The sequence below is a fragment of the Musa acuminata genome, chromosome BXJ1-2 (genome assembly GCF_036884655.1).
Source record: "Musa acuminata AAA Group cultivar baxijiao chromosome BXJ1-2, Cavendish_Baxijiao_AAA, whole genome shotgun sequence".
Taxonomy (NCBI): Eukaryota; Viridiplantae; Streptophyta; class Magnoliopsida; order Zingiberales; family Musaceae; genus Musa; species Musa acuminata.
The window spans coordinates 15,849,544-15,874,174 of NC_088328.1; the positions used below are offsets into that span (position 1 = coordinate 15,849,544).

Here is a 24,631-nt window from a genome sequence, read left to right on the forward strand (position 1 = left end):
CTAGACTCAATCTTCGAGAAACTAGCAGGTGATGGTACCGCCCAATGGTAGGGTGTCAAGCGATGGTACCACTAGACTGGGTTGTGGTACTTCCCAATGTTAATGTCAGTATTAGTGTTGTAGGCAATGGTACCACTAGTACCCGAAAGATTCAGGATGAGACATTTATAGGCTCCAAGTTTGAATCCACTAGTACCCAGAAGATTGTAAAATTTTATCATAGGACTTGATGTGGTTAAACTCAATTGTCAAGTGGTTGAAGATATTTTGTGATTTATTATAGCAGTTTTCTTCTCTAAGAATGCTAAATACTCTAGTAGTTCTATACATTATAGTATAAAGTACTTGATGGTTAAAGACAAAGAGTTTAGAATCAATTAATATCAATTAAGAATATAAGTTCAACTATATTGATTGCTGATCTATTCGCTTAGGACTTACAACCTAAAGTTTTTTAAAGAACATATTTTTATGATTGAGTTTGTGAGTAGACATTATAATTGGTATTCTTGTTTACGTATTTAAAGTTATTTATTTTTACTATCTTGTTCACATTTATGTATAAACATATTATGATTGAATATATATAGTAAGATTATCCTGACAAGATAAATTATAAAGGTCATTATAGACTACATTAGGAAAGAGTAATAATATTATAGTACATAAAAAAGAGTATGACATTGATGATATATAACTACTATAACTCGCATTGGTAGTTGGACAGAGTATGAAATTGATAACATATAACTGTTATGACTTGCATTGGTAATTAGACTTAATATAGTATTATTATGCTTATTGGATTTATTGGTTTATTTTAAAATTCATAACCATGTATAAAATACTTTTTTAAAAAATTTTAGAATCTAGTTAGGTAAAATTATTCTTAAATAAAATTTTATTTTATTATTTTAAATTTAAATTTCTTTTAGATCTTACCAATTAATGGATCAAGTGAAAAAAATATTGGATTATGTTATCCTATCTAATTAAGTAAGATATATTATAAATTTAATTAAATCTTGACGACGGTTATTAGTCAATAAAAAGGAAGCCTAATTATAATATGATTTCTCATGAGACTTTAATGGGAGGAACTCTCTTAATTATTTATCCTAGACCCTTTGCTCTTGCTATAAATGGACAAGACTTCCACATGCCTAATTAGCGAACTATGTGTAATCAATATGGTCGAGTCACTTGGTCGACATGTGAGAGACATGTAGACGATCAATCATCACCACATCAGCGTGGCTACCTCCGGTAAGCATAAGCTAGAGAACGATTATGGTCCACCTTCGCTCACCCAATATCGTACGAATGATGTAATCAATGGGTATAGCAATTCTGAATGTGGATGATGGTTATGATAGATTATTACGCTCCATAAGTTGAATAATAGATAATATAACAATTCCAAACCCCCAATATAAAAGGGGGCACATAGTCTAAATTTTCTTAAATAAGTTTGAGTTATTCGACCATCAAAGGAATTTACCGCTTTGGAATAACTAAATCTAACGCTCACACAATTATTTATTAATTTTGCATGAGATAGTAGATTTGACCTGAGTGGTTGGATCAACGTTGAAATCACTAATTTAATCAACAATGACCTAATTGATATAATCAACAATAAGCCATTAGATTAAAGTGATAGTTAATGTGATAAATACATAAAAAAGAAAAATCTAAAATAGGGAGAGGATGGATGGTCCAAGAAGAATACTTGTGTAAAAAAAAAAAATATTAAATCAAAATGAAGAGATTAAGGAAGATTGGATCTTCATATGTTCATTCAATTCAAATGGAGGTAGAAAACTGAATTGGATTGAATTGAAATTAAATCTAATTTAAATATATTAAAAATCGATTCATCAATAATTTGATTTTGAACAATATAAAGTATTCCAATTTAAACAGTTTCATTTTGTTAATCAGTGTGGACTAAACTGAACTAATTTTAATTTAAAAAATATATATATCAATCCGATCGAGTTTATTATCTTTTCAAGTCCTTAATCGATTTAAAAATCCAATATATTGTCCAATTTCAAACTAAAAAAGAATAGAATAAAATAAAATAGGGATTTGGGGAGGGCAGACCGACTGAAAAGTCTTGAAATTTTGAGAAAGGGGATTTTATTATTGCTTATAAAATCTTGAAAGGGGACACCAAATCGAGAGACACAATTTTTAGGTCTTCACTTTCCCAATCCTAAGGAAGATAGGGAAGCGGACCACCTTGACCGCCTTCCCGTCGCCACCCCATGCCTTCTCAAGATCACTCACCATCCCATCCGTCAAAAGCTCCACTCCCCTTTCCTTAGCCGTCTGATACGCCGACCACGACCTAATGTAGGTGAGATACGTCCCCATGTCCATGGCCCGCTCCGCCGCGAACTCAAACGGCCCCGTGCTTTCCTCCCCGTCCACCGGATCGTACGGGAACAGCATGCTCCTGTACTCGTCATCCACCATCTGTCGTGCCGCTGCCCAGAACCGGCCCGATTCGGTGTACAGGCGCCAGAACACCGTGTCCACCGCCGGGTCGACTCGGGGCTCGGTATAGCACCACACGGCGAGGACGCCTCCGGGCTTGGCCAGGACCGAGTTGACCCCGTCGTAGAAGGTGGGGAGGTCGAGCCAGTGGAGCGCCTGGGCCACGCAGACCAGGTCCACGGTCGAAGGCGGCGCCACGTGCTGGTGCAGATCCGTGGGCGACAGGGTGGGCGGCGTGTGGCGGTAGTCGATGTTGGGGAGCCTGGGCGCGAAGCTGAGTTGCTCCTGACTCGTGTCCGTCGCCACCACTCTCTTGTAGAGCCTGGCTAGCTGAAGAAGCAATTTGGGCCTGTGAGAGCGAGCGAACGAGAGAGAGAGAGAGAGAGAGAGAGAGAGAGAGAGAGAGAGAGAACTCACGGAGACGGCGGCCTGACCGCTGCCGGTGCCCACATCCCAAGCCAGGTCGTGCTGGGGAGTCTTGGATGCGATGAACCGGAATAGATCTTCCGGGTAACTCGGCCGAGTCTCCACATAATTCTGCGCTTGCTTGCAGAACAGGTTCGCCATTCCCCTCTCTCTCTCTCTCTCTCTGCACGCAAGCCCTGAGTCAAACTTGCGTGGATGCGTGCGCTGCTGTGGCGGACTCCACCGGCCTTGTATAAGAGGAAGAGGTGTACTGATGGAATCTGACTTCCCTCCATGTATTGCCACGCATGGCCAAACCCTTGAGTCAAACTTGCTTCCCAAGAATGCCACGACAAGGGACGCTTCACGCACGATCCAACTAATTACGGAGTTCGAATTCGAATTGAGTAGCAATGTCTTGTCATCCAATTGCCGCCCAACAAATCAAAAGACTTTCAACACCCATGAAATATGTAGTAACAATTCTAGTGTACTGAGATACAAAATAACAATGATTTCTTATATATATATATATATTTATTTATTTATTTATTTATTGATAGTAGATAAGATTTTTTTAACTAAGATTTTTTTAATTATATGAAGAAATCACTCTATTGAGAAAAATCCTCTGACAAAAATTCTAGAAAAATCTTCTCTTTCTGCATAAATAGAAGAGATCGTTGTTGTACTCGTGTCAAGGATATCAATCTTTGAAGTAGGATAAGACAATAGCAGATTGTTGTTGTAGTGGCCGAGAAGGAAGAGGTGAAAAAGCAAGAGTCTGAAACTTTAATATATTAATATGTCCCTCTTCTATTTATACAAATTAGGAGGGAGGATTTTCCTCAAAGGATTTCTCTCAACAGAATTAGAGAGATTTTCCCTTAACATGTCCCTCTTCTATATATATATATATATATATATATTCATTTCAAGCTAATAATTAGTTTGAGGAAAATTGGATATTTGAGTATTCAAAGCCAACTGATTTCCCACCTTTGCATCGCTTTACAACCACCTAATCTCGTTTGACTAGTATGAGCCTCTCCTTTCCCATCAATTTTATGTAGTATCCATCTTCACGTAAGTATTCGGAGTTTGTTCTCTATCAATAGAAGCCAAATTCCATCTTCCATCGTTACTTTATATCAATAAAAAACACTATATTTTAAGTGTGTAGTGATGTAATAAAAAACACTATACTACTTGGTAATTTATGCTTCAGCAGTTTATTCAATATATGTGATAAATTTACCCTTCTAATATTTATAATATTTATTCAAAAGTAAATACATATTTTTTATTTAAATTAATAAGAAAATAAATAAATTAAATTTTGTATGACCTATATATATATATATATATATATATATATATATATATATATATATATATATAATATTCAAAAATAAATAAAATTTTAACTTATAGAAGATATAAATCATGTTAGTTTTTCACTAAATTATGTTAAAAATATTATGATTTTTTAGATAATGTTACGGGGTGCTTTGAAACTTAAAAAAAATTATATTAGCATCTCGTAAATATCAAATGCTAATGCTATACTAAGGTAGCATCAATATTTGAGTATTTGCAATACAACATCCAAACATAAATTCACATTTAAAATATACATTTAGTCTTTTAGCATTTTGATCAAAGTTATCAAAATTGGATTGGATGGATTAATAGGTCGGTTTGTATGTTTAATAATTTTTTAAAAAATATACTATGTTGAAAACATAAATATATATTGATAATATTATAAAAATAATTTATATAATGTAATGAAAGAGAACCATAGTTTCTCATTAACTCTCAGATGAAATATAAATTTAAAGAATCAGCATTTGATTTGAATTAAGTCTGTCTTTATGTTGGAGTGAGGATTAAATAAGTCTTTTACCTTACAAAGCCAAAGCCAAAGCCAAAGCCAAAGCCTTGTTGTTGATTACTATTCGGAGTTTGCCATTGGTAGGCTTATGGGTGGGACGACCTGTCAGTGAACAGAGAGAAATATTTAGAGAAGAGAGGACCAGCAGTCGAGTGGAAGAAGAGACTTAATCCTATTATATAGAGAAATAAATAGAGAAAAAGTGAAAAAAAAAATCTAAATTGAAGAGAGAGAGAAATCAAGAAGAGGGAAATTATTAGATAGAAATAATCCCAACTATAATTCTAAATTCATCGATTTCTACTTAACAAAAACGGGAACCAAACCAAGGGCCGATTCCTAGAAGATGCTAGACATTTTGATCATCGCTTCGATTGATATATAAAATAGAAGGATGTTTTCTTCGAGGACAATATTATGATTTCATTTTGTCCCCTTTATCTAATCATCGATATGCATGTTGGGCTGATGGCCCATATTCAGCCCATGTGGGCTTTATCAGCCCACAGCCCACACCCTCTCTTAACCTAACCCTAATTAAGATTAGGGGGTGTGGTGGCTGCGTTTTAGAGGCAGATTAAGGCTATAAAAAGGCAGCAACGAGGCAGATCTTTGAGGCCACGGGATTCCAAAGAGAAGAAGGAGATCAAGGCAGAAAAGGAAGAGAAAGAAAGGGAAGAAGACAAGGACAACGCAGAGAGACTGTTCACAATTATCTAGCAGTGTTCTCATCTCAGGTTAGATCAAATCTACAGTAGACTCTTGCTGTGATTACTTGGGGAGGTTTTAGATATTGTGGGCAGTGATGTGATCCTTGTATCCCAGTTATTCTCTTGTGGTTGTTGCTAGGGTTTTGGGCAAGAGATTGAGATTTGTATATTCATTATTCTCATAGTGGATTATCTCTAGTTTGCCCCGTGGTTTTTACCCTTCACATTGAAGGGGTTTTCCACGTATATCTTGGTGTTCTGTTTGATTGTGTTTCCATTTTATTCCGCTGCGTATTTTGGTCTTCTAGTATTTGTTCCTATACAAAGGTTATTCCTCTTTTTATCCCCATCAACTGGTATCAAAGCGGGGTTTTGGTGATTTAATTTTTGTATTTGAACATGGAGGCCAGTAATATTTCTCGCATGATTAGTTTAAATGGAAATAATTGGATGATATGGAAACCAAGAATGGAAGATCTCTTGTATTGCAAAGATTTGTATGGACCATTACAGGGGGATAGTGCAAAACCTACAACTATGACAGATGATGAGTGGAAGAGGTTAGATCGAAAAACAATTGGGTTTATTAGACAGTGGCTTGATGATAGTGTCTTTCACCATGTTTCTACTGAAATTTCTGCATATTCTCTTTGGAAAAAATTGGAAAGTCTCTATGAGAGAAAAACAGCTGGCAACAAAGCTTTTTTGATCAGAAAACTTGTGAACCTAAAATATAGAGAGGGTGCTTCTATTGCTGAGCATTTGAATGAAATGCAGAGTATTACTAACCAGTTATCCTCTATGAAAATGTCTCTTGATGATGAGTTGCAGGCATTGTTACTTCTTAGTTCATTACCAGAAAGTTGGGAGACACTGGTGGTTTCCCTCAGTAATTCTGCGCCAGATGGTATTGTCACTATGAGTCAAGTAACAAGCAGTTTGTTGAATGAGGAGTTGAGAAGAAAGAGTTCGGCAACATCTCAGAATGATTCATAGGCACTTATCTCAGAGAACAGAGGAAGGTCAAAGTCTAGAAGCAGTTCACGTATGGGTAGGAGCAAGTCAAGATCAAGAAAAGATATTGTTTGCTATAACTGTGGTGAGAAAGGACATTACAAGAACCAATGTAAGCAACCTAAGAAGAACAAGAAAAAGGGAAAAGAAGTGGAGTCTACAGAATCAAAGGATAATACTACAGCTACAGTGCAGGGTGGTGATTATTTGATTTTGTCTCCTTCTAATGATATTTTTTCTTGTGTGTGTCAGGATCTTGAGTGGGTGATTGACACAGGTGCTTCTTATCATGCTACACCTCGGAGGGAGTTTTTTGCTACATACAGGTCTGGAAACTTTGGTGTTGTCAAGATGGGCAACTATGGCACAACAGACATCATTGGCATGGGTGATATCCATTTAAAGACCAACCTTGGCTGCAAGTTGGTACTTAAGGATGTGAGACATGTGGTTGACTTGAGGCTGAATTTAATTTCAGTTGGAAGACTAGATGATGAAGACTATGAAAGCAGATTTCACAGAGGGCAATGGAAACTCAGTAAGGGTTCTCTTGTTATAGCTAATGGAAAGAAATGTCATACTTTGTACAGGTTGCAGGCTAAAGCTTATGGTGAGCAGTTAAATGCTACAGAGAAAGACTTCAGTATGGAGTTGTGGCATAGGCGATTGGGACACATGAGCGAGAAGGGGCTGCAAACTCTTTCCAAGAGAGAGGTATTACCAGATCTCAGAGGTATACATCTGAACCCTTGTATTGATTGTTTAGCTGGTAAACAACATAGAGTTTCATTTGCTAGTGCTGCTTTGTCTAGAAAAATGCATGCCTTAGACCGTGTTTATACAGATGTATGTGGTCCTTTGAGGACAAAAACTCCTGGTTGATCTGTTGATGTTCTTGGTATAAGTGGTGCACTTTATTTTGTCACTTTTAGAGATGATTTTTCTAGGAAAGTTTGGGCCTATGCTTTGAAGACCAAAGATCAGGTTATTAATGTCTTTAAAGAGTTTCATGCCAGGGTTGAAAGGGAGACAGAAAGGAAATTGAAATGCATAAGATCAGATAATGGTGGTGAGTATACAGGATTGTTTAATGACTATTGCAGGTCACATGGAATCCAACATGAGATGACAGTTCCTGGTACACCTCAGCATAATGCAATTGCAGAGAGGATGAACCGCACCATCATGGAAAAGATCAGATGTATGCTTTCACAGGCCAAGCTACCCAAAAGGTTTTGGGATGAGGCTTTGAGGACTGCAGTTGATGTGATCAACTTATCACCATGTACAGCCCTAGATGGTGATGTTGCAGAGCATGTATGGTCAAGGAAAGATGTTTCCTACAGGCATTTGAAAGTGTTTGGTTGTCGTGCATTTGCACATGTTCCAGATAATGAGAGGTCCAAGCTGGATGGTAAGTCTAAAGAATGTATTTTTCTTGGTTACTCACATGATCAGTTTGGTTACAGGCTTTGGGATCCAGAAAAGCAGAAGGTGTTCAGCAGAGATGTGATCTTCTTTGAGGATCAAACCTTTGAAGATTTGAAGAAGAAGGCACCCGCCAAGACTTCTGCAGAAGGATTAGCAGATTGTGACCCAGTTACTCCTCCAGTATATCAGGGTGATGGGGGAGATATGCAGGAAGATGGTGTAGAACCTGATATTGATCTACCTGTAGGACATGTTGAGCAAGAAGAAGTAGGAGAGCAAGTTCCCGCAGAACCTCAGTTGAGAAGATCTTCTAGACAACGTCAACCTTCCAGAAGATACTCTACAGATGAGTATATGATGCTTACTGATGCAGGTGAACCAGAGAGTTACCAGGAAGCAGTTGAGAGTGAGCAGAAAGAGAAGTGGTTAGCTGCTATGCAGGAAGAGATGGATGCTCTTCAGAAGAACCACACTTATGATTTGGTGCTGCTACCAAATGGAATGAAGGCCTTGAAGAACAAGTGGGTTTTTAGGTTGAAGACTCAAGAATATTGTTCTCAACCAAAGTACAAAGCTAGATTGGTTGTGAAAGGCTTTGGTCAAAAGAAAGGTATTGACTTTGAAGAGATATTTTCTCCTGTTGTTAAAATATCTTCTATTCGTGTTGCTCTTGGTATTGCTGCTAGCCAGGACTTGGAGGTTGAGCAGTTAAATGTGAAGACAGCTTTCCTTCATGGTGATTTGGAGGAGGAAATTTATATGGAGCAACCAGAAGGCTTCAAAGTCAAAGGTAAAGATAATTTTGTCTGCAAGTTGAAGAAGAGCTTGTATGGGCTAAAGCAAGCTCCAAGACAGTGGTACAGAAAGTTTGATTCATTTATGACAGAAAATGGATACAAAAGAATGGCTTCAGATCATTGTGTGTACATCAAATGGTTTGGTGAGGATTTTATTATTCTCTTACTTTATGTTGATGACATGCTTATTCTTGGGAAAGATATGTCTAAAATTGACAGGTTGAAGAAGGAAATGAGTGAGTCTTTTGCAATGAAGGACATGGGGCCAGCAAAGCAAATACTAGGCATGCAGATTTCTCGTGACAGGAAAAACAAGAAGATTTGGTTGTCACAGGAGAAATACATCGAGAAGGTATTGGAAAGATTCAATATGAGCAATGCTAAGCCAGTTGGTTCTCCTCTTGCAGGTCACTTCAAGTTGTGCTCAGAACAGAGTCCGTCAAGTGATGAGGAGAAGGAGAAAATGCAAAAGGTTCCTTATGCTTCAGCAGTTGGAAGTTGAATGTATGCAATGGTATATACGAGGCCAAACATCGCATATGCAGTGGGTGTTACTAGCAGATTTCTTGCAAATCCAGGCAAAGAGCACTGGGCAGCGGTGAAGTGGATTTTTAGATATCTCAGAGGGAGCTCTAAGGTTTGTTTAAGCTTTGGAGGTGGACCACCTGTGTTGACAGGTTACACAGATGCAGATATGGCCAGAGATATAGATACGAGGAAGTCTACTTCAGGTTATGTACTTACTTTTGCAGGGGGAGCTGTGTCATGGCAATCCAGGTTACAAAGGTGTATTGCTCTCTCCACCACAGAAGCAGAATATATTGCTGCTACAGAGGTATGCAAAGAAATGTTATGGATGAAAGAATTCTTACAAGAATTGGGGCTGAAACAGGAAAATTATGTGGTGCATTGTGACAGCCAGAGTGCCATCCATTTGTGTAAGAACCCAATGTTTCATTCCAAGTCAAAGCATATAGATGTCAGATACCACTGGATTCGAAATGTATTTGAAGAGAAGCAGTTGCAGCTTCAGAAAATTCATACAGATGACAACGGAGCAGACATGTTGACGAAGACCTTACCAAAAGAAAGACAGGAGATATGCCGACAGTTGGTCGGCATGGCTTCACATTGAGGAGTCATGGGACAGCCTCCCTTATGGGCTGAAGGGGGAGGTTGTTGGGCTGATGGCCCATATTCAGCCCATGTGGGCTTTATTAGCCCACAGCCCACAGCCTCTCTTAACCTAACCCTAATTAAGATTAGGGGGGTGTGGTGGCTGCATTTTAGAGGCAGATTAAGGCTATAAAAAGGCAGCAACGAGGCAGATCTTTGAGGCCACGGTATTCCAAAGAGAAGAAGGAGATCAAGGCAGAAAAGGAAGAGAAAGAAAGGGAAGAAGACAAGGACAACGCAGAGAGACTGTTCACAATTATCTAGCAGTGTTCTCATCTCAGGTTAGATCAAATCTACAGTAGACTCTTGCTGTGATTACTTGGGGAGGTTTTAGATATTGTGGGCAGTGACGTGATCCTTGTATCCCAGTTATTCTCTTGTGGTTGTTGCTAGGGTTTTGGGCAAGAAATTGAGATTTGTATATTCATTATTCTCATAGTGGATTATCTCTAGTTTGCCCCGTGGTTTTTACCCTTCACATTGAAGGGGTTTTCCATGTATATCTTGGTGTTCTGTTTGATTATGTTTCCATTTTATTCCGCTGCGTATTTTGGTCTTCTAGTATTTGTTCTTATACAAAGGTTATTCCTCTTTTTATCCCCATCAATGCATGCTTGAGTTTTAATTTTTTGAAGGTCATGTTCGATCTAATTTTATCTGGGATCCATCCTCTTGTGATGACATCTATTGTCAACACTAGAGTTACTAGTATTTGTGTTGGGCATCATATTCACTATTTCATAATAAAAAACTCTATGTAGTGCTATCATCAAACTCGAAAGAAATTAAATATATATGGAGTTCAAACCCGATGATCTCCTTGCTTTTTTTCTTTTTTTTGTCTTTGTAACAATGGTTTTCTCCCTTAAAGATTTTGCTTCCACTACTAACTTGATTCGTACATGTAAAAATTTCGAAAGTACCATGTTCTTTACTATACTTAGCATTATAATGATCACATAAGTTAATGATTAAATTTTCAATATATCAAATTTTATCACCAATATCAATATTTACTCTTTAACTTTAATAACAAGTGGTTAAATAATCACTTAAATTTTTATTTAAATATTTTAAATTTAAATAAGCAACTTTTAAAATTTTAAAATTTTAAATTTTAAATTTTTGAAAATTTTAAAATTCTTTCACATTCCAATATTGTGGATATAAACTAACTTACCTAACATTATTTACAATAGAAATATATAATAATTTTGTATATATTTACAAAATTCTTCATATGTAAAATTTCATTGGATAGGATCCTTATAGAAAATGTTTTAGGTCTTTTATCATTTAATTTGTAAAATCTGACTCATTCTGTCATTACATTACTTGTAGATGACCCCATAAGAATGGCATAGCTTGTTTAACGAAAGAAATACAAATTTCAAAAGATCTAAGACATTCTTGTAAATATAAATTCAAAACATACCAAAAGCAGATTGACAAATTTCTTATAATTCTAGAATAGAAGTGGTATTTGTGGCTTCATTTTCAAAACCATTAAAAAAAATTCTTAAAAGCCAAATATTATTCTTATGACATTATTTTTATCATTTTATAAATATTATTAGTTGTATGTCATTCATCAAAAATTTAAAAATAATAATTTATTTTTTCATTGTTCAATCACCATCAGTCCAATGACAATAGATTTTTACTCAGGAGTGTATTTGCTAGTGATCACTCTATCAACACAAATAGAAAATCGATCATCCGAAACTCAAAATTTTTTTAAATAAAAATTATGTAAAATAGGAGTGAGAGTGTTTTGAGCTTTGGACGAGAATTCAATGGATCAAGAAGACATTGATCTAGATTGTTCCTCATAATAGAGAATGTTCTCGGCTCCTTCTCCAGCAAAGTTGTGGTAAGGAGGATTTGTATTCAGAAAAACAAAGTCACCCTTTTGTCTATAATAGCTCTCTTCAGGAACTCCGGTTCCTTCATGGTTGTAATCCAGCTTAAACTTTTAACAAAATAAACTCATTAATTCAATAACCTGGATCTAATGTTATTATAGGTGAAGTGGGGGAGCAGGACATACCATATCGATCGTATGGGGTTACTCTTTTATTTATCTCCACCAAGGCAGAGACCAACTCTACACCGACTGGAAAATGCTGGAGAGCACCTGCACATATACCATGGGTATAGTGATTAGATATATACCATATTACTTGGATGAAGATTTAATTTATCTCCACAATGGGACAGACTACTTTGAAAGAGATGTGGCTGAAGATTTAATATGGTTACTCATTTATCTCCAACCAAGGGAGAGAATGAAAGAGCCCCATATTGACGGGAAGATGCTGGAGCACACCTGCATATTTACCATCGATAAGGTGAAGATTTGATAAAGTTACTCTTAAATCTACACCAAAGAACAAATTGCATGGAACGAGATGTGACCCTAGATTAAGTGGGATGATGCTGGAGCAAACCTGTATGCTTCTTGTATCTGTCTCGTTCACCTTCTTTCTACTATCTGTTAGGTCCAGCCCAGGTCCAGCCAATACGTGGGCTTGGATAAATTTGGACCATGAGCCCAAATCAAAGAAATCAAGAAAGAAAGGGTAAAATTAGAGAGGCAACGTAAGAGTGAACACGTGCTACGACGGCGTGCAGAGAAATATAGAGAGAAAGATTAGGTTTCTGAGTTTTCTGCTTAACGATCGGTGGCCAAACGTTGTCAGTTTCGGCCCAAATTTTATGTGGAGAATCCTTGCAGCAAACTCTACAATCCTAACAGTGTTGATCTATAGTTTATCCTCTCTAAGGTACTTTCCTGCTATGTTTATTTTATGAGACCTAGAATTTTCTTATGAGGGATTCATCCTACATGATGAAGATATGCTATTCTTGAGCCAAGATCTATGATCTTGATGTTATTCTGATCCTTTAGTTATTCTAGAGAAGACCTACTATAAACCTGTTATCATTACTATTGATAGTGTAAGTTTGAGATGGACTACGGTCCCGTAGTTTTTCCCACATTGGGTTTTTCACGTTAAAAGATTTGGTCTCACTGTGTGATTGAAGTTTTACTCTATTGTTTATGCTGTGCTGATTGATATTTTCATTCAGATATCAAGTTAATATTTTGATGAGGAACCCATTTTGATACACAAAGAGAGAAAATAATATTCCGCTTTAATAGGTTTTTCCCAACAAGTGGTATCAGAGCATCAGGTTGTTTGGTGCTAGTTTTTCTTGTGTGATTGAAATGGAGTCTGATGGTATGATTAAATTGAACTCATCAAATTATTCCACTTGGAGGCGTTTGATGGAAGATTTGCTCTATTGCAAAGATTTGTATAAGCCTATCAAGGTTAAAGATACACCTTCTACTATGGACGATGAAGAATGGGAAGTTCAACATAGAAAAGCTATTGCCTATATTAGAAGATGGATGGATATAAACTTGCATGAGCATATTTCTGATGAAACCAGAGCTGATGTTGTTTGGCAAAGGTTAGAAAACCTCTTTGCGAAAAAGATAGTGGGAAATAAAATTTCTCTCCTCAGAAGGCTTGTAAATTTGAAGTATAAAGATGGTGGTAACATTATTGAGCACATAAGCCTATTTCAGAGTCTTGCAAACAAGTTGGTTGCTATGAAAATGAATATAGATGATGAGATGCAAGGATTATTACTTCTCAGCTCTTTACCAGAAAGTTGAAAAACGTATATGGTGACTATTTGTAACTCCACGCCAGAGGGGACTCTAACTATAGATATGGTTAAAGACAGTTTGCTAAATGAAGATGCCAGAAGGAAAGAACAGGGTGAATCTTCTTCTGGTGCATTTGTTACTGAAAAACAAGAAAGACGTGGAAGAAGTCATGGCAGAAATCCACATGGATATAGAGGAAGATCGAAGTCTAGAAAAGATATCAAATGTTTTCACTATAACAGGCCAGGTCACATGAAGAAAGAGTGTAGGTTTTGGAAGCGAGAACAGAATGAAATGAAGAAAAATGAAAAAGATACCAATACAGTTGCTGCTGATGGTAATATCACTATTGTTTGTGATGAAGGTTGTGTCAGTCTTGTAGCTCAGGACAGTAATTGGGTAATTGACTCTGGTGCTTTATTTCATGTTACTTTTCATGGTGATTTCTTTAGATCTTACACTGCTGGTGAATTTGGTAATGTCAGAATGGGAAACAGTGGTACATTTAAGATTGTGGGTATTAGAGATATTTGCTTAGAGACTAGTATTGGGAGCAAATTGATACTCAAAGATGTAAGGCATGTTCCAGATATTCGTCTTAACTTGATATCTACAGGTAGACTTGATGATGAGGGTTTTGCACACTATTTTGATGAAAACAAATGGAAACTTACTAAAGGTTCTCTGATTGTGGCAAAAGGAAAGAAGATTAACTCTTTTTATGTCATGAAAGCTAAGCTACATAAAGGAGAGATTAATACAATTCAAAAAGGTGAAAGTATAGATCTTTGGCATAAGAGGCTTGGACATATCAGCGAGAAGGGACTTCAAACTCTTACTAGAAAGCAGTTCTTACCAGAGTTGCAAGGTACATCTCTTAAATCTTATGATCATTGCTTAGCTGGAAAAACACATAGAGTTACATTTCAGACATATCCATCATCTAGAAGATCAGATATTATTGATTTAGTTCATACTGATGTTTGTACTATGCAAACTAGAACTCTTGGAGGTGCTCTTTATTTTGTTACTTTTATTGATGACTATTCTAGAAAAGTGTGGGCTTTTGCTTTGAAATCTAATGACCAGGTACTCGATGTTTTCAAGGAGTTTCATGTCAGTGTTGAAAGAGAAACTGGTAGAAAACTAAAGTGTATTCGATCAGATAACGGTGGCGAGTACAGGGGTCCTTTTGAGAATTATTGCAGGTTTCATGGAATCAGGCTTGAGAAAACAGTTCCTAAAACTCCTCAACAGAACGGTGTGGTAGAAAGGATGAACAGAACCATTGAAGAAAGGATTAGGTGTATACTTTCTCACGCCAAGTTACCAAAGTCATTTTAGGGGAGGCTCTGAGAACTATAGTTGACCTGATAAATCTTTCTCCATCAGTTCCTCTGCAAGGTGATGTTCCAGAGAGAGTATGGAGAGGAAAAGATATATCTTATAATCACTTAAGAGTCTTTGGGTGTAAAGCATTTGTTCATATTCCCAAAGATGAAAGGTCCAAGCTTGATAGTAAAGCAAAAGCATGTATCTTCTTGGGATATAGTCATGAAGAGTTTGGGTACAGATTATGGGATCTAGTGAACAAGAAGATTATTAGAAGCAGAGATGTTGTGTTTCTTGAAGACCAATTGTTTGATGATGGTGGTAATGTTGAGAAGCCAGAAACCTCTGTTTATATTCCTTGGAGTTTGGGTCCAATTCCTTCACCTGTAGTTCATGATGATCATGGGGGAGATGAACAAGAAGATTGTGGTGAGAATACTAGTGATGATACACTTACAGTTGATGATGCTGAACCAACTGAACAGGCACCTCCACCACCAGTTGAAATTCCATTGAGAAGATCCACTAGAGAGCGACAACCATCTACCAGATATCCTCTACATAAGTATGTTATGCTTACTGACGGGGGAGAGCCAGAAACTTACCAAGAAGCTATTCTACATGAGAATAAGAATGAGTGGGTTAAAGCCATGCAAGAAGAGATGAGATCCTTACTTGAGAACCACACCTATGACTTGGTAAAATTACCTAAAGAGAAGAAAGCTCTCAAGAATAAGTGAGTTTATAAATTGAAGACCGAAAACAATAGCTCACAACAGAGATACAAGGCACGACTAGTTGTGAAAGGATTCTATTAGAAGAAAGGTATTGACTTTGAATAAATATTTTCTCCAATTGTGAAAATGTCCTCTATCCGAGTTGTTCTTGGTTTGGCTGCCCGCTTGAATTTAGAAGTTGAGCAACTTGATGTGAAAACAACATTTCTTCATGGTGACTTAGAAGAAGAAATTTACATGGAGCAACCAGAAGGTTTCAAAGTCAAGGGAAAAGAAAATATGGTGTGTAAGCTTAGGAAAAGCTTATATGGACTCAAATAGGCACCTAGACAATGGTATAAGAAGTTTAATTCCTTTATGATGAGCCAAGGGTATGATAGAACCACATCTGATCATTGTGTGTTTATGAAGAAATTTTCAGATGATGATTTTATTATTTTACTGCTATATGTTGATGATATGCTGATTGTTGGCCATGATGTTGAAAAAATTGGAAAGCTTAAAAGAGAGCTAAGTAAGTCTTTTGCTATGAAAGACTTGGGATCGGTGAAACAAATACTTGGCATGAAGATTCTTCGTGATAGGAAGAAAAGGAAGATTTGGCTATCTCAGGAGACTTACATTGTAAAAGGTTATTGAAAGATTCAACATGAGTAAAGCTAAAGCAGTTTGTTCTCCACTTACAGGTCATTTCAAGCTTAGTTCGAAACAATGTCCTACAAGTGAGAAAGAAAAAGAAGAAATGTTCAGAGTGCCTTACTCATCTGCAATAGGCAGTTTGATGTATGCTATGGTTTGTACTAGGCCAGATATAGCTCATCTAGTTAGAGTTGTCAGCCGATTTCTCTCTAATCCTGGAAAGAAACATTGGACAGTAGTGAAATGGATATTAAGATATCTAAGAGGTACTTCCAGGTTATGTTTATGTTTTGGCAGTGATGAACCTGTGTTAGAAGGGTAGCAGACATGGCAGGTGATACCGATTCTAGGAAATCTACTTCGGGATTCTTGATGACATTTGCAGGAGGAGCAATCTCTTGGCAGTCTAAGTTATAGAAGTGTGTTGCTCTATCAACCACAGAAGCAGAATACATAGCAATTACTGAAGCCTACAAGGAAGCTTTATGGATGAAAAAGTTTTTACAGGAATTGGGCTTGAAACAAGTAGGATATACTGTTTACTATGATAGTCAAAGCGCCATTCACCTCTCCAAGAATTCAACATACCATTCTAGATACAAGCTTATTGATGTGAGATATCACTGGATTCATGATGTGCTTGAGATGAAATAATTACAGTTGGAAAAAGTGCATACTAATGAGAATAGATCAGATATGTTGACAAAGTCTTTGCCTAAGGAGAAGCTTGAAGCATGTAGGTAAAGAGCAGGCTTGGTACAGCCCACCATATGAGCTGGAGGGGGAGAATTGTTGGGTCCAGCCCATATGTGGGCTTGGACAAATTTGGGCCATGAGCCCAAATCAAAGAAATCAAGAGAGCAAGGGCAAAATTAGAGAGGGCAACGTGAGAGTGAACACGTGCAGCGTGCAGCCGCGTGCAGAGAAAAGAGGAGAGAGAAATAGAGAGAGAAAGATTAGGTTTCTGAGTTTTCTGCTTGACGATCGGTGGCCAAACGTTGTTAGTTTCGGCCCAAATTTTATGTGAAGAATCCTTGCAGCAAACTCTACAATCTTAACGGTGTTGATCTACAGTTTACCCTCTCTATGGTACTTTCCTGCTATGTCTATTTTGTGAGATCTAGAATTCTCTTACGAGGAGATCCATCCTACATGATGAAGATATGCTATTCTTGAGCCAAGATCTATGATCTTGATGTTATTCTGATCCTCTAGTTATTCTAGAGAAGACCTACTGTAAACCTGTTATCATTACTATTGATAGTGGAAGTTTGAGGTGGACTACGGTCCCGTGGTTTTTCCCACATTGGGTTTTCCACGTTAAAAGATTTGGTCTCATTGTGTGATTGAAGTTTTGCTCTATTGTTTATGCTATGCTGATTGATATTTTCATTTGGATATCAAGTTAGTATTTTGATGAGGAACCCATTTTGATACACAAAGAGGGAAAAGAATATTCCGCTTTAATAGGTTTTCCCCAACACTATCCATATTTATCATAGTCGAGATGTTGACCATTGTCGATCGATCTCATTTGAGTTCTATCCCAACCTTAAGGCTTCGACTTTCTAACAGCTGTAAATCTTTCGGTTGTTGCTGGCTATTTCAGTTGCCGATCTATCATAGATAAATTTGTAAACAGAGTATTCGATGTAATGCTTATGTATGTCCGTGTCTTTTAGTTTGTTCATGCTTTGCACAACATGTAGAGGGATGGTTGAAGGCTTATAGCCCCATTTTAGTTGGGTTTGATGATCGTTTTAGGCTTGTAAATAAAGGTTGTGTCATGTGGACCCTTGTGAGTGATTTCGGTCTATAGTTGACCATTTTGGATCCTTTGTTGTGCGACCGTTCAGAGCTTGTGAAGTTTGTTTGTAATTTGCATTGGTTGTGAAGTGTTTTCTAAAATGTTTACTTACGGATCAAGAGTGAGGCGCTTTCTCTAACTCGTTTTATCTTTTGTAGGCTCTAAGGGACCATGGGAGGTTTTGGGGAGGTTGACCTTTGAGGACGAACACGGAAGGGTGCCTCACGACTTAGGCAAAACCAGCTAAGTTCGTGACAAATGGTATCAGAGCGGGACAAGCACTCATATAAATACATGGCATGCAAACGTGGGGGACCTAGTGGGGCTGCGTTGAGGATAGCCAGCACACATGACCGTTTCAGAAAAAGCCGACATAGAGATGTAAGGACAAAGAGTCGCTCAGAGGAGCGGACGTCTGAGATTGATATTCAGAGGAATGACCAACCCTTCACGCAAAAGGCATCACAGGACAAGCAAGTTGGGAAGAATGCGTAGAGCACGAAGGTTGGGATGGCTGAGTTTGAGCTACGTCTCAACATTGGCAATCATACTTGATGGTGCTCAAGGCAAGCGAGGTGCTTGGTAAAGGATGAGATCATGCAAGGTGGAATGGGTTGTTCAGCGACCAAAAGAGTTGTGCAAAACTCATAGAGATGAGGGGAATTACTAACTCGAAGAATTCGGTAATTATGCAAGGACTTGTATGCGAACGGTGGAATGTTCATGGCCATCCCAAGGCGACCGAAGCTTAGCACCATGGAGCATTGAAACTTTCTCTTTGGCATGAGAAGGATATGTCCATCAGAGGCTAAAGTATGCAGCGAGTTCAGTATATTGATAGGCCTTGAGTGGTGTAGTAGGGACTGTATTGACGTAGAGTCGTAATCTAGCAAATGCGTTTGCGGGAGGCAGAACAATGCACAGTTTGTTCAGCAAAGTGGAGTAGTCCAAGGGGATGGTGATCCTCAAAATATTTAAAGAGAAGGAACCGAAGATAAAATTTGCTCCAACGGGATAGATATTCAGGAGGGATAAGTCCCGGCTCTTCAGAGGGAGAACGAAGTGCAACAAACTGCACATATTGAGGATGAGTACATCAAAAATAATTTCACAAAGCTCAACGGATCGAGCGAGCAGTTGCATGATCTCGCTTGAGATAATGCATTAGGGGATACATTGCGAGATCAAGTGGGGGAGCGATCTAAAGTAACACAAATAAAGGCACACTTGGAGTCGATATAGAGATCATACTCAATAGAGGGTTGACCCATGGAATAGTGGGCGCGAGGGCCACAATCAACTATATGCAAAACAAGGAGCGGAACAACTTGGGTGGAACTTGGCGAAGTACCCAAGCCACATAAAAGGAGCCGACATAGAAGATGAAATATGGAACGGAGGCATAGAGCTTTCCTTAGATAGAGGTCAAGTACATGAACTCTTGTAGAGGCAAGAGCGGGATCATGTTATTCCATGGGTCCCTCGTTCTGATGTATCGAGCTCATCCTGCATGGTGCCAAAAACGAATGGAGCTTCGAGGCACATGCACCCTACCTTAGAAAAGCATTTGATAAATGAACCAAGGCGATACAACTTGTGGAGACAAAGTTGAGTTCAGAAGGCCTTGGCACGGGGCAAGAGGACGTGGAGGTAAGTACTCTTGAAGAATATGCTATAGTGCTGCTATTTAAGTTGTCATGAAGGGAGAGGTTCACAGCGGAGATTATGTTGGTAGGGGCAAAAGCCCAAGATCCAAACAATGGTGCACCAATTTTAGTAAAGTCGGTGAACTTCAGGAGCTACTAGGTGATGGACTGTCCTAGAGTGGGGCTTCATCTAAGTGTGACCCGAGAGCGGGTGGACAAAGGTCGATTGCCAAAGGAGCGAAAACAATCAAAAGTGGAAGAGGCCTTGCGATGTATTAGCAAAGGCCACACATTGATAGATTACAATCCGAGTTCATCCCACAAGGATTAGAATGCAATGGAGATATCACTAGGAGGTGACATGGTGCAATAGATCATGGTGAAACAGTTCATGGCAATACGATACACACGAATATAGTCTCGTGAGGGACTACTGTTAGCATAAAATCTGTAATCATGCTATCTTTAATGCGGAAAAACTTTTATGCTAAGATTGAAATCAAATAAAATTAGATCTAACAATATATTATGATACGTACCGTTCTTGTTGTTCAGAAGAATAAACCTTATCTGATCTACAAGCGCTCCATTGTCGGATCTAAGATATCAATTTGCAAGGAGAACTAAATCCTTCTCCTCTCTTCCTGTCTTTTCACAGGACCGGATTAGGGGAGAGGGAGATTGAAAGAAAAAACTTAATTTCTCAACTACATTGAGATGCACTGAGATCACCACTTTTAGCCCCTAGAGGTTCTATCTATTTTTAGGCGAGAGCAGAGGGTTTAGGACAAGTTATTAGGAGAATTCCTCCCATCAAAGTTATCTCCTAAGAAATCCTACTTTAATTGAACTTCTTTTCTATTGGCCAATAACCATTATCAGAATCCAATCATATTTATAATATATCTTACTTAATTAAATAGGATCACATAATCTAACAACTATGTCATACGAAGGTATGATCGAGAGCTATTGGGAGCTCCACTTCGGTGAACAACACGACGACAAGAAGGACTATGGATTCAAGAAGTGAAAGCTATGGAACCGTAGAGACGGGTCTTCCGTGCGTGCATCGAATATTGCATCGGATGAAAGCCTTGGTTATCAGCATATGGGGGCTGTGTACTACCAAGGGAAAAGTTCGAAAATGTAGAAAAGTTATGCATACGGGTATTCCAATATATATATATATATATATATATATATATATATATATATATATATATATATATATATATATATATATATATATATATATATATATATATATATATATATATATATATATATATATATATATATGGTATTCTAACATATATATTATTCGTTATAATATATATTCTAATAATATTATAATATGATTTTTTTTTTAAAAATACTTACCTTTTTTATATTTCATAATCAATAGTTTCATTTTATTTGTTTCAAATAATATCTCTAATTTTAAAAACACTATACTTGAAAATTTTATTTATTTATTATAATATTTTGATCTGTTATAATGTTTTTCACATGTTATATTATTTTTTACTATCACAATAAAAATACTATAAAGTTGATTTGAAGATACTATAAATAATTTAATTTGATTCATAATCTCAATCAAACTAATTATAAGTCTAAATATAATGACCAAAAAGACATGACATAATATCGTTTATAATATTTTTTAATAATATTTATAGTATTTATAGTATTTTTAATAATAATATTTATAGTATTTTCAATAAAATACTATAAATATTTATTATAAATATTAAATATATATATATAAGGTAATTGATGAATTGTGCCTGTAATTACAAGGTAATTATTAAGTCATGTAGCTGACATGATGAACACTGAAAGGAGGTGTGCTTTGTGCTGCCGTGATGGAGCTGAAATGTGTATATAGAAAACCTTCATTGTTGCAGCAAAACGAAATCAGCCTTTATTATTCCCAGTTGTACTCCTTTTATCCTATGGAGCCGAAAGAGAAGAGACCAGTGTTCTTCCAAATCTCTCTTTAGCCTCCTTGTCAAATGGATCATCACCCAGATACATGTGGAAGTAAGCTCTGCACAGCAACTCACTCTCGACCTTGCTCATCAGCTCATCTTTCACTGCACCAAACAATCTCACATTCTAATCACAGCTGTTAATCCATATAAGATGTTGCAATTCTCCAAGGTTCTCACCCTTGGCCTGCAGCACATGTCCAGGAAGCCTAGTTATCTAGATGACCGATCCAGGAGGCAGTTTAGTGCCATCTTTCGCTGCTGCCATGACCCTGCAATGGATCACAAGAAAGGACGTGCTTAGGGTTAGGTTATATACGCGAGGAGGAAAGAGAGGGTATGTATTCTACTTCTTGATGAGTTCCTCGTTCTTCTGACCACCGGTGAGCTTCTTCAGTGATCCACCGAGGCCTTCATCAAAGTTCTTCCTCACCATGCTCATGGTGAGGCCTTTGAACACTATCACCAGCCTGACAACGATGCCCACGTCGCCGTCGATCACTGCCTCGTACAGTTCCTTACAGGGTCTCTCTGCAGCCTCGCCAAACTTCGCCTTGAGAAGCTCCTTCAACCGAGCATCAATGTCGACATACATTCCTGCACACAGAAACAGGGTTCATGTCAGCATGCGCTTGCAGCATCTCCACCACAGCTCCACCGACCGAAGGCGTAGATGTTGATGCCGAGCGCCAGAAGTTTCCTTCTTCTTAACCCGGTGGCACACAGCTGCTTCCCATCAGATAGCTTCGCAGGAAACGAGACTCCAGTCTTGGGCTCCACTTCCATCTTCTCCTCCTCCTCCTTCCTGCCTACTTCCGCTTCCATCGTGTGAGATCAGGTGGGGTGCCGAGCGAGAACTCGAGCGCATGTATAAGAAGGCAACGAGGGCATCGGAGCTTAAAGAGAGGTGGGTGGCGGTTGAGGGCATTCATCAACCTACGGATCGAAACGACAAGGGAAGGGTTTATATGTAGCCATCGGGGGCGTTGACTCATTCATTCAGATTTTAATGCCTCTTAAACTGCCTTGAATTGGACAGTAAACAGCACCGTTGACTAGATTTAATGCTCTTTCTTCCCCATCCCTTATCGACCTCCGATGATCTTTCATCATTTGGTGGTCTTTTATATGAGATACAGACTTCAGACAAATTCTACCGTCGGATCGTAATCTCATTCACTCTGTGTGAACTTTCAGAAGATCAACTCGATCTCATCAGGTTGAGTTGATGATCAAAAGATATCAATCACATATACTTAATTCATATTCGTATATGGATATTGCTATCTTTAATATTTCGGACAATGGTTTCGTTGGCATCCATTCCAAATATCTAAATACATGACAAAAGCATTACGTGGACGGCGGTGTGCAAATTCGGTGTGCTTACCGCACGCAAAGCGATTAAAGTAGCCCCGGTGGTGTTAGTCGGTGTCTGGTCCTGTCGCCGGTGAGCAGAACACGATAACAAAATAATATTACAGCAGTGGCAACATTTCTTTGGAATATGTGTTGGTCAGATTACTAATTCGTTTTGGGGAATATTTGGCCAAGCATGAACTTTTAAATATTTCTAATAAAATTTTAAGTACCTAAAAATAATAATATATTAACTACAATGATATGTTTTGTAAGATTATAAGTATTGTAGAATCAAATTCAGATGCATGTATGCAAATCACCAACTTTAGAGGGATATCTTTTTCAAGTTTTGAAATGATATATTTACCTATCTAATTTTAATATTGCATATATCTCTCTCTCTTTAAAATATATACTCTTTCTAAATATTTAATTCTTTCATACATATGAATTCCATTATCACATGTTCAAAATTAACTATTACTAGTTATTGCTATCCTTGATTTTTTTTTAAAAATAGTAAGTATTTAAATGCTTGAAATACTCTAAAGTTACTTTCACCAATTATCTAATCCTTTGCATTTATTAATAATTTCGAAGGACTTTTAATTCTGATTTAAAATTTAATATCATTATTCTAATGATCATTTGAGAAAGATTAATCAGACTAACATATTTGTATTTTTTTGAGTTTTATAAGGATATTATGTCAAACTTAAATTTAGAGGATAAACACATAAAATTATTATATATAACAAAGGATGATTTGCCAAAAAAAAAAAAAAAAGTTATCTTTTTTTTCCCTCAAAAATGCCTCCAATTTTAAATTATTTTTACTTTTTTTTCCCTCTAATATGTTAAATACCCTTTGTTGTCGTCACATGCTCCTTCCGGTGGGTATTGTTGACTACCACATCTGTCATGCCTCCATCGTTTGGCTCTCCCGCATAATTACCTAACAATTATGATACATTCAAGACATCAAGAGGTTTTAGAGTCAAAAATTGACAATGATAGTAACGAATGAGGAGAAGTGGATGTTGGCCCTCCATTAAAGTAGCCCGTTTTAGAGGATTTACTCATTATTGTTGCCATCACCAATATGGCCTTTGTTGATTGTATTCTAAAAGTTCGATGGCATTGAGAAGGTGAATCACAATAACTAACTCAACGCAAGGAGTACAAATACTTTAAGTGCTTCAAAAGTGTAAGCAAATAGTAGGCGAAGACCAGTAACCAGCTCGATACATGAAGTACAACTCTCGAGGTGGCAGGCGAAGTTAAGTAACCTTTGTCTTCTCAACTCTTAAGAGAATGGGCAAAATCGAGTACCCCAATTCTCCTATCTATCTAGTAGAGGAGCTCTGCATATGTTCAAAGACCCTTTGAAAAAATCAAATGGAAAACAATAGTTGTTAAATCCTCACCAATAGTGATCAGTGCTATTGAGAGTAGATTATCCTCTTTATTTCCCAACAGAATGTAAATCAAAAG

At 37.4% G+C, this 24,631-nt stretch overlaps 1 protein-coding gene and 1 pseudogene across 1 annotated transcript; both read right to left on the minus strand.

The window, feature by feature from the left end:
* Nucleotides 1-2,128: 2,128 nt before the first annotated feature.
* LOC103968966 (uncharacterized) lies at nt 2,129-3,149 on the minus strand. The gene is made up of 2 exons (XM_009382349.3): nt 2,923-3,149; nt 2,129-2,835 (listed from the first exon to the last, which is right to left on the minus strand). Exons 1-2 carry the CDS (start codon nt 3,070-3,072, stop codon nt 2,200-2,202), a joined length of 786 nt encoding a protein of 261 aa, XP_009380624.2. The 5' UTR covers nt 3,073-3,149; the 3' UTR covers nt 2,129-2,199.
* An 18,501-nt stretch (nt 3,150-21,650) lies between these two features.
* Nucleotides 21,651-22,641, minus strand: LOC103968959 (chalcone isomerase-like protein 1; annotated as a pseudogene).
* Nucleotides 22,642-24,631: the final 1,990 nt, after the last annotated feature.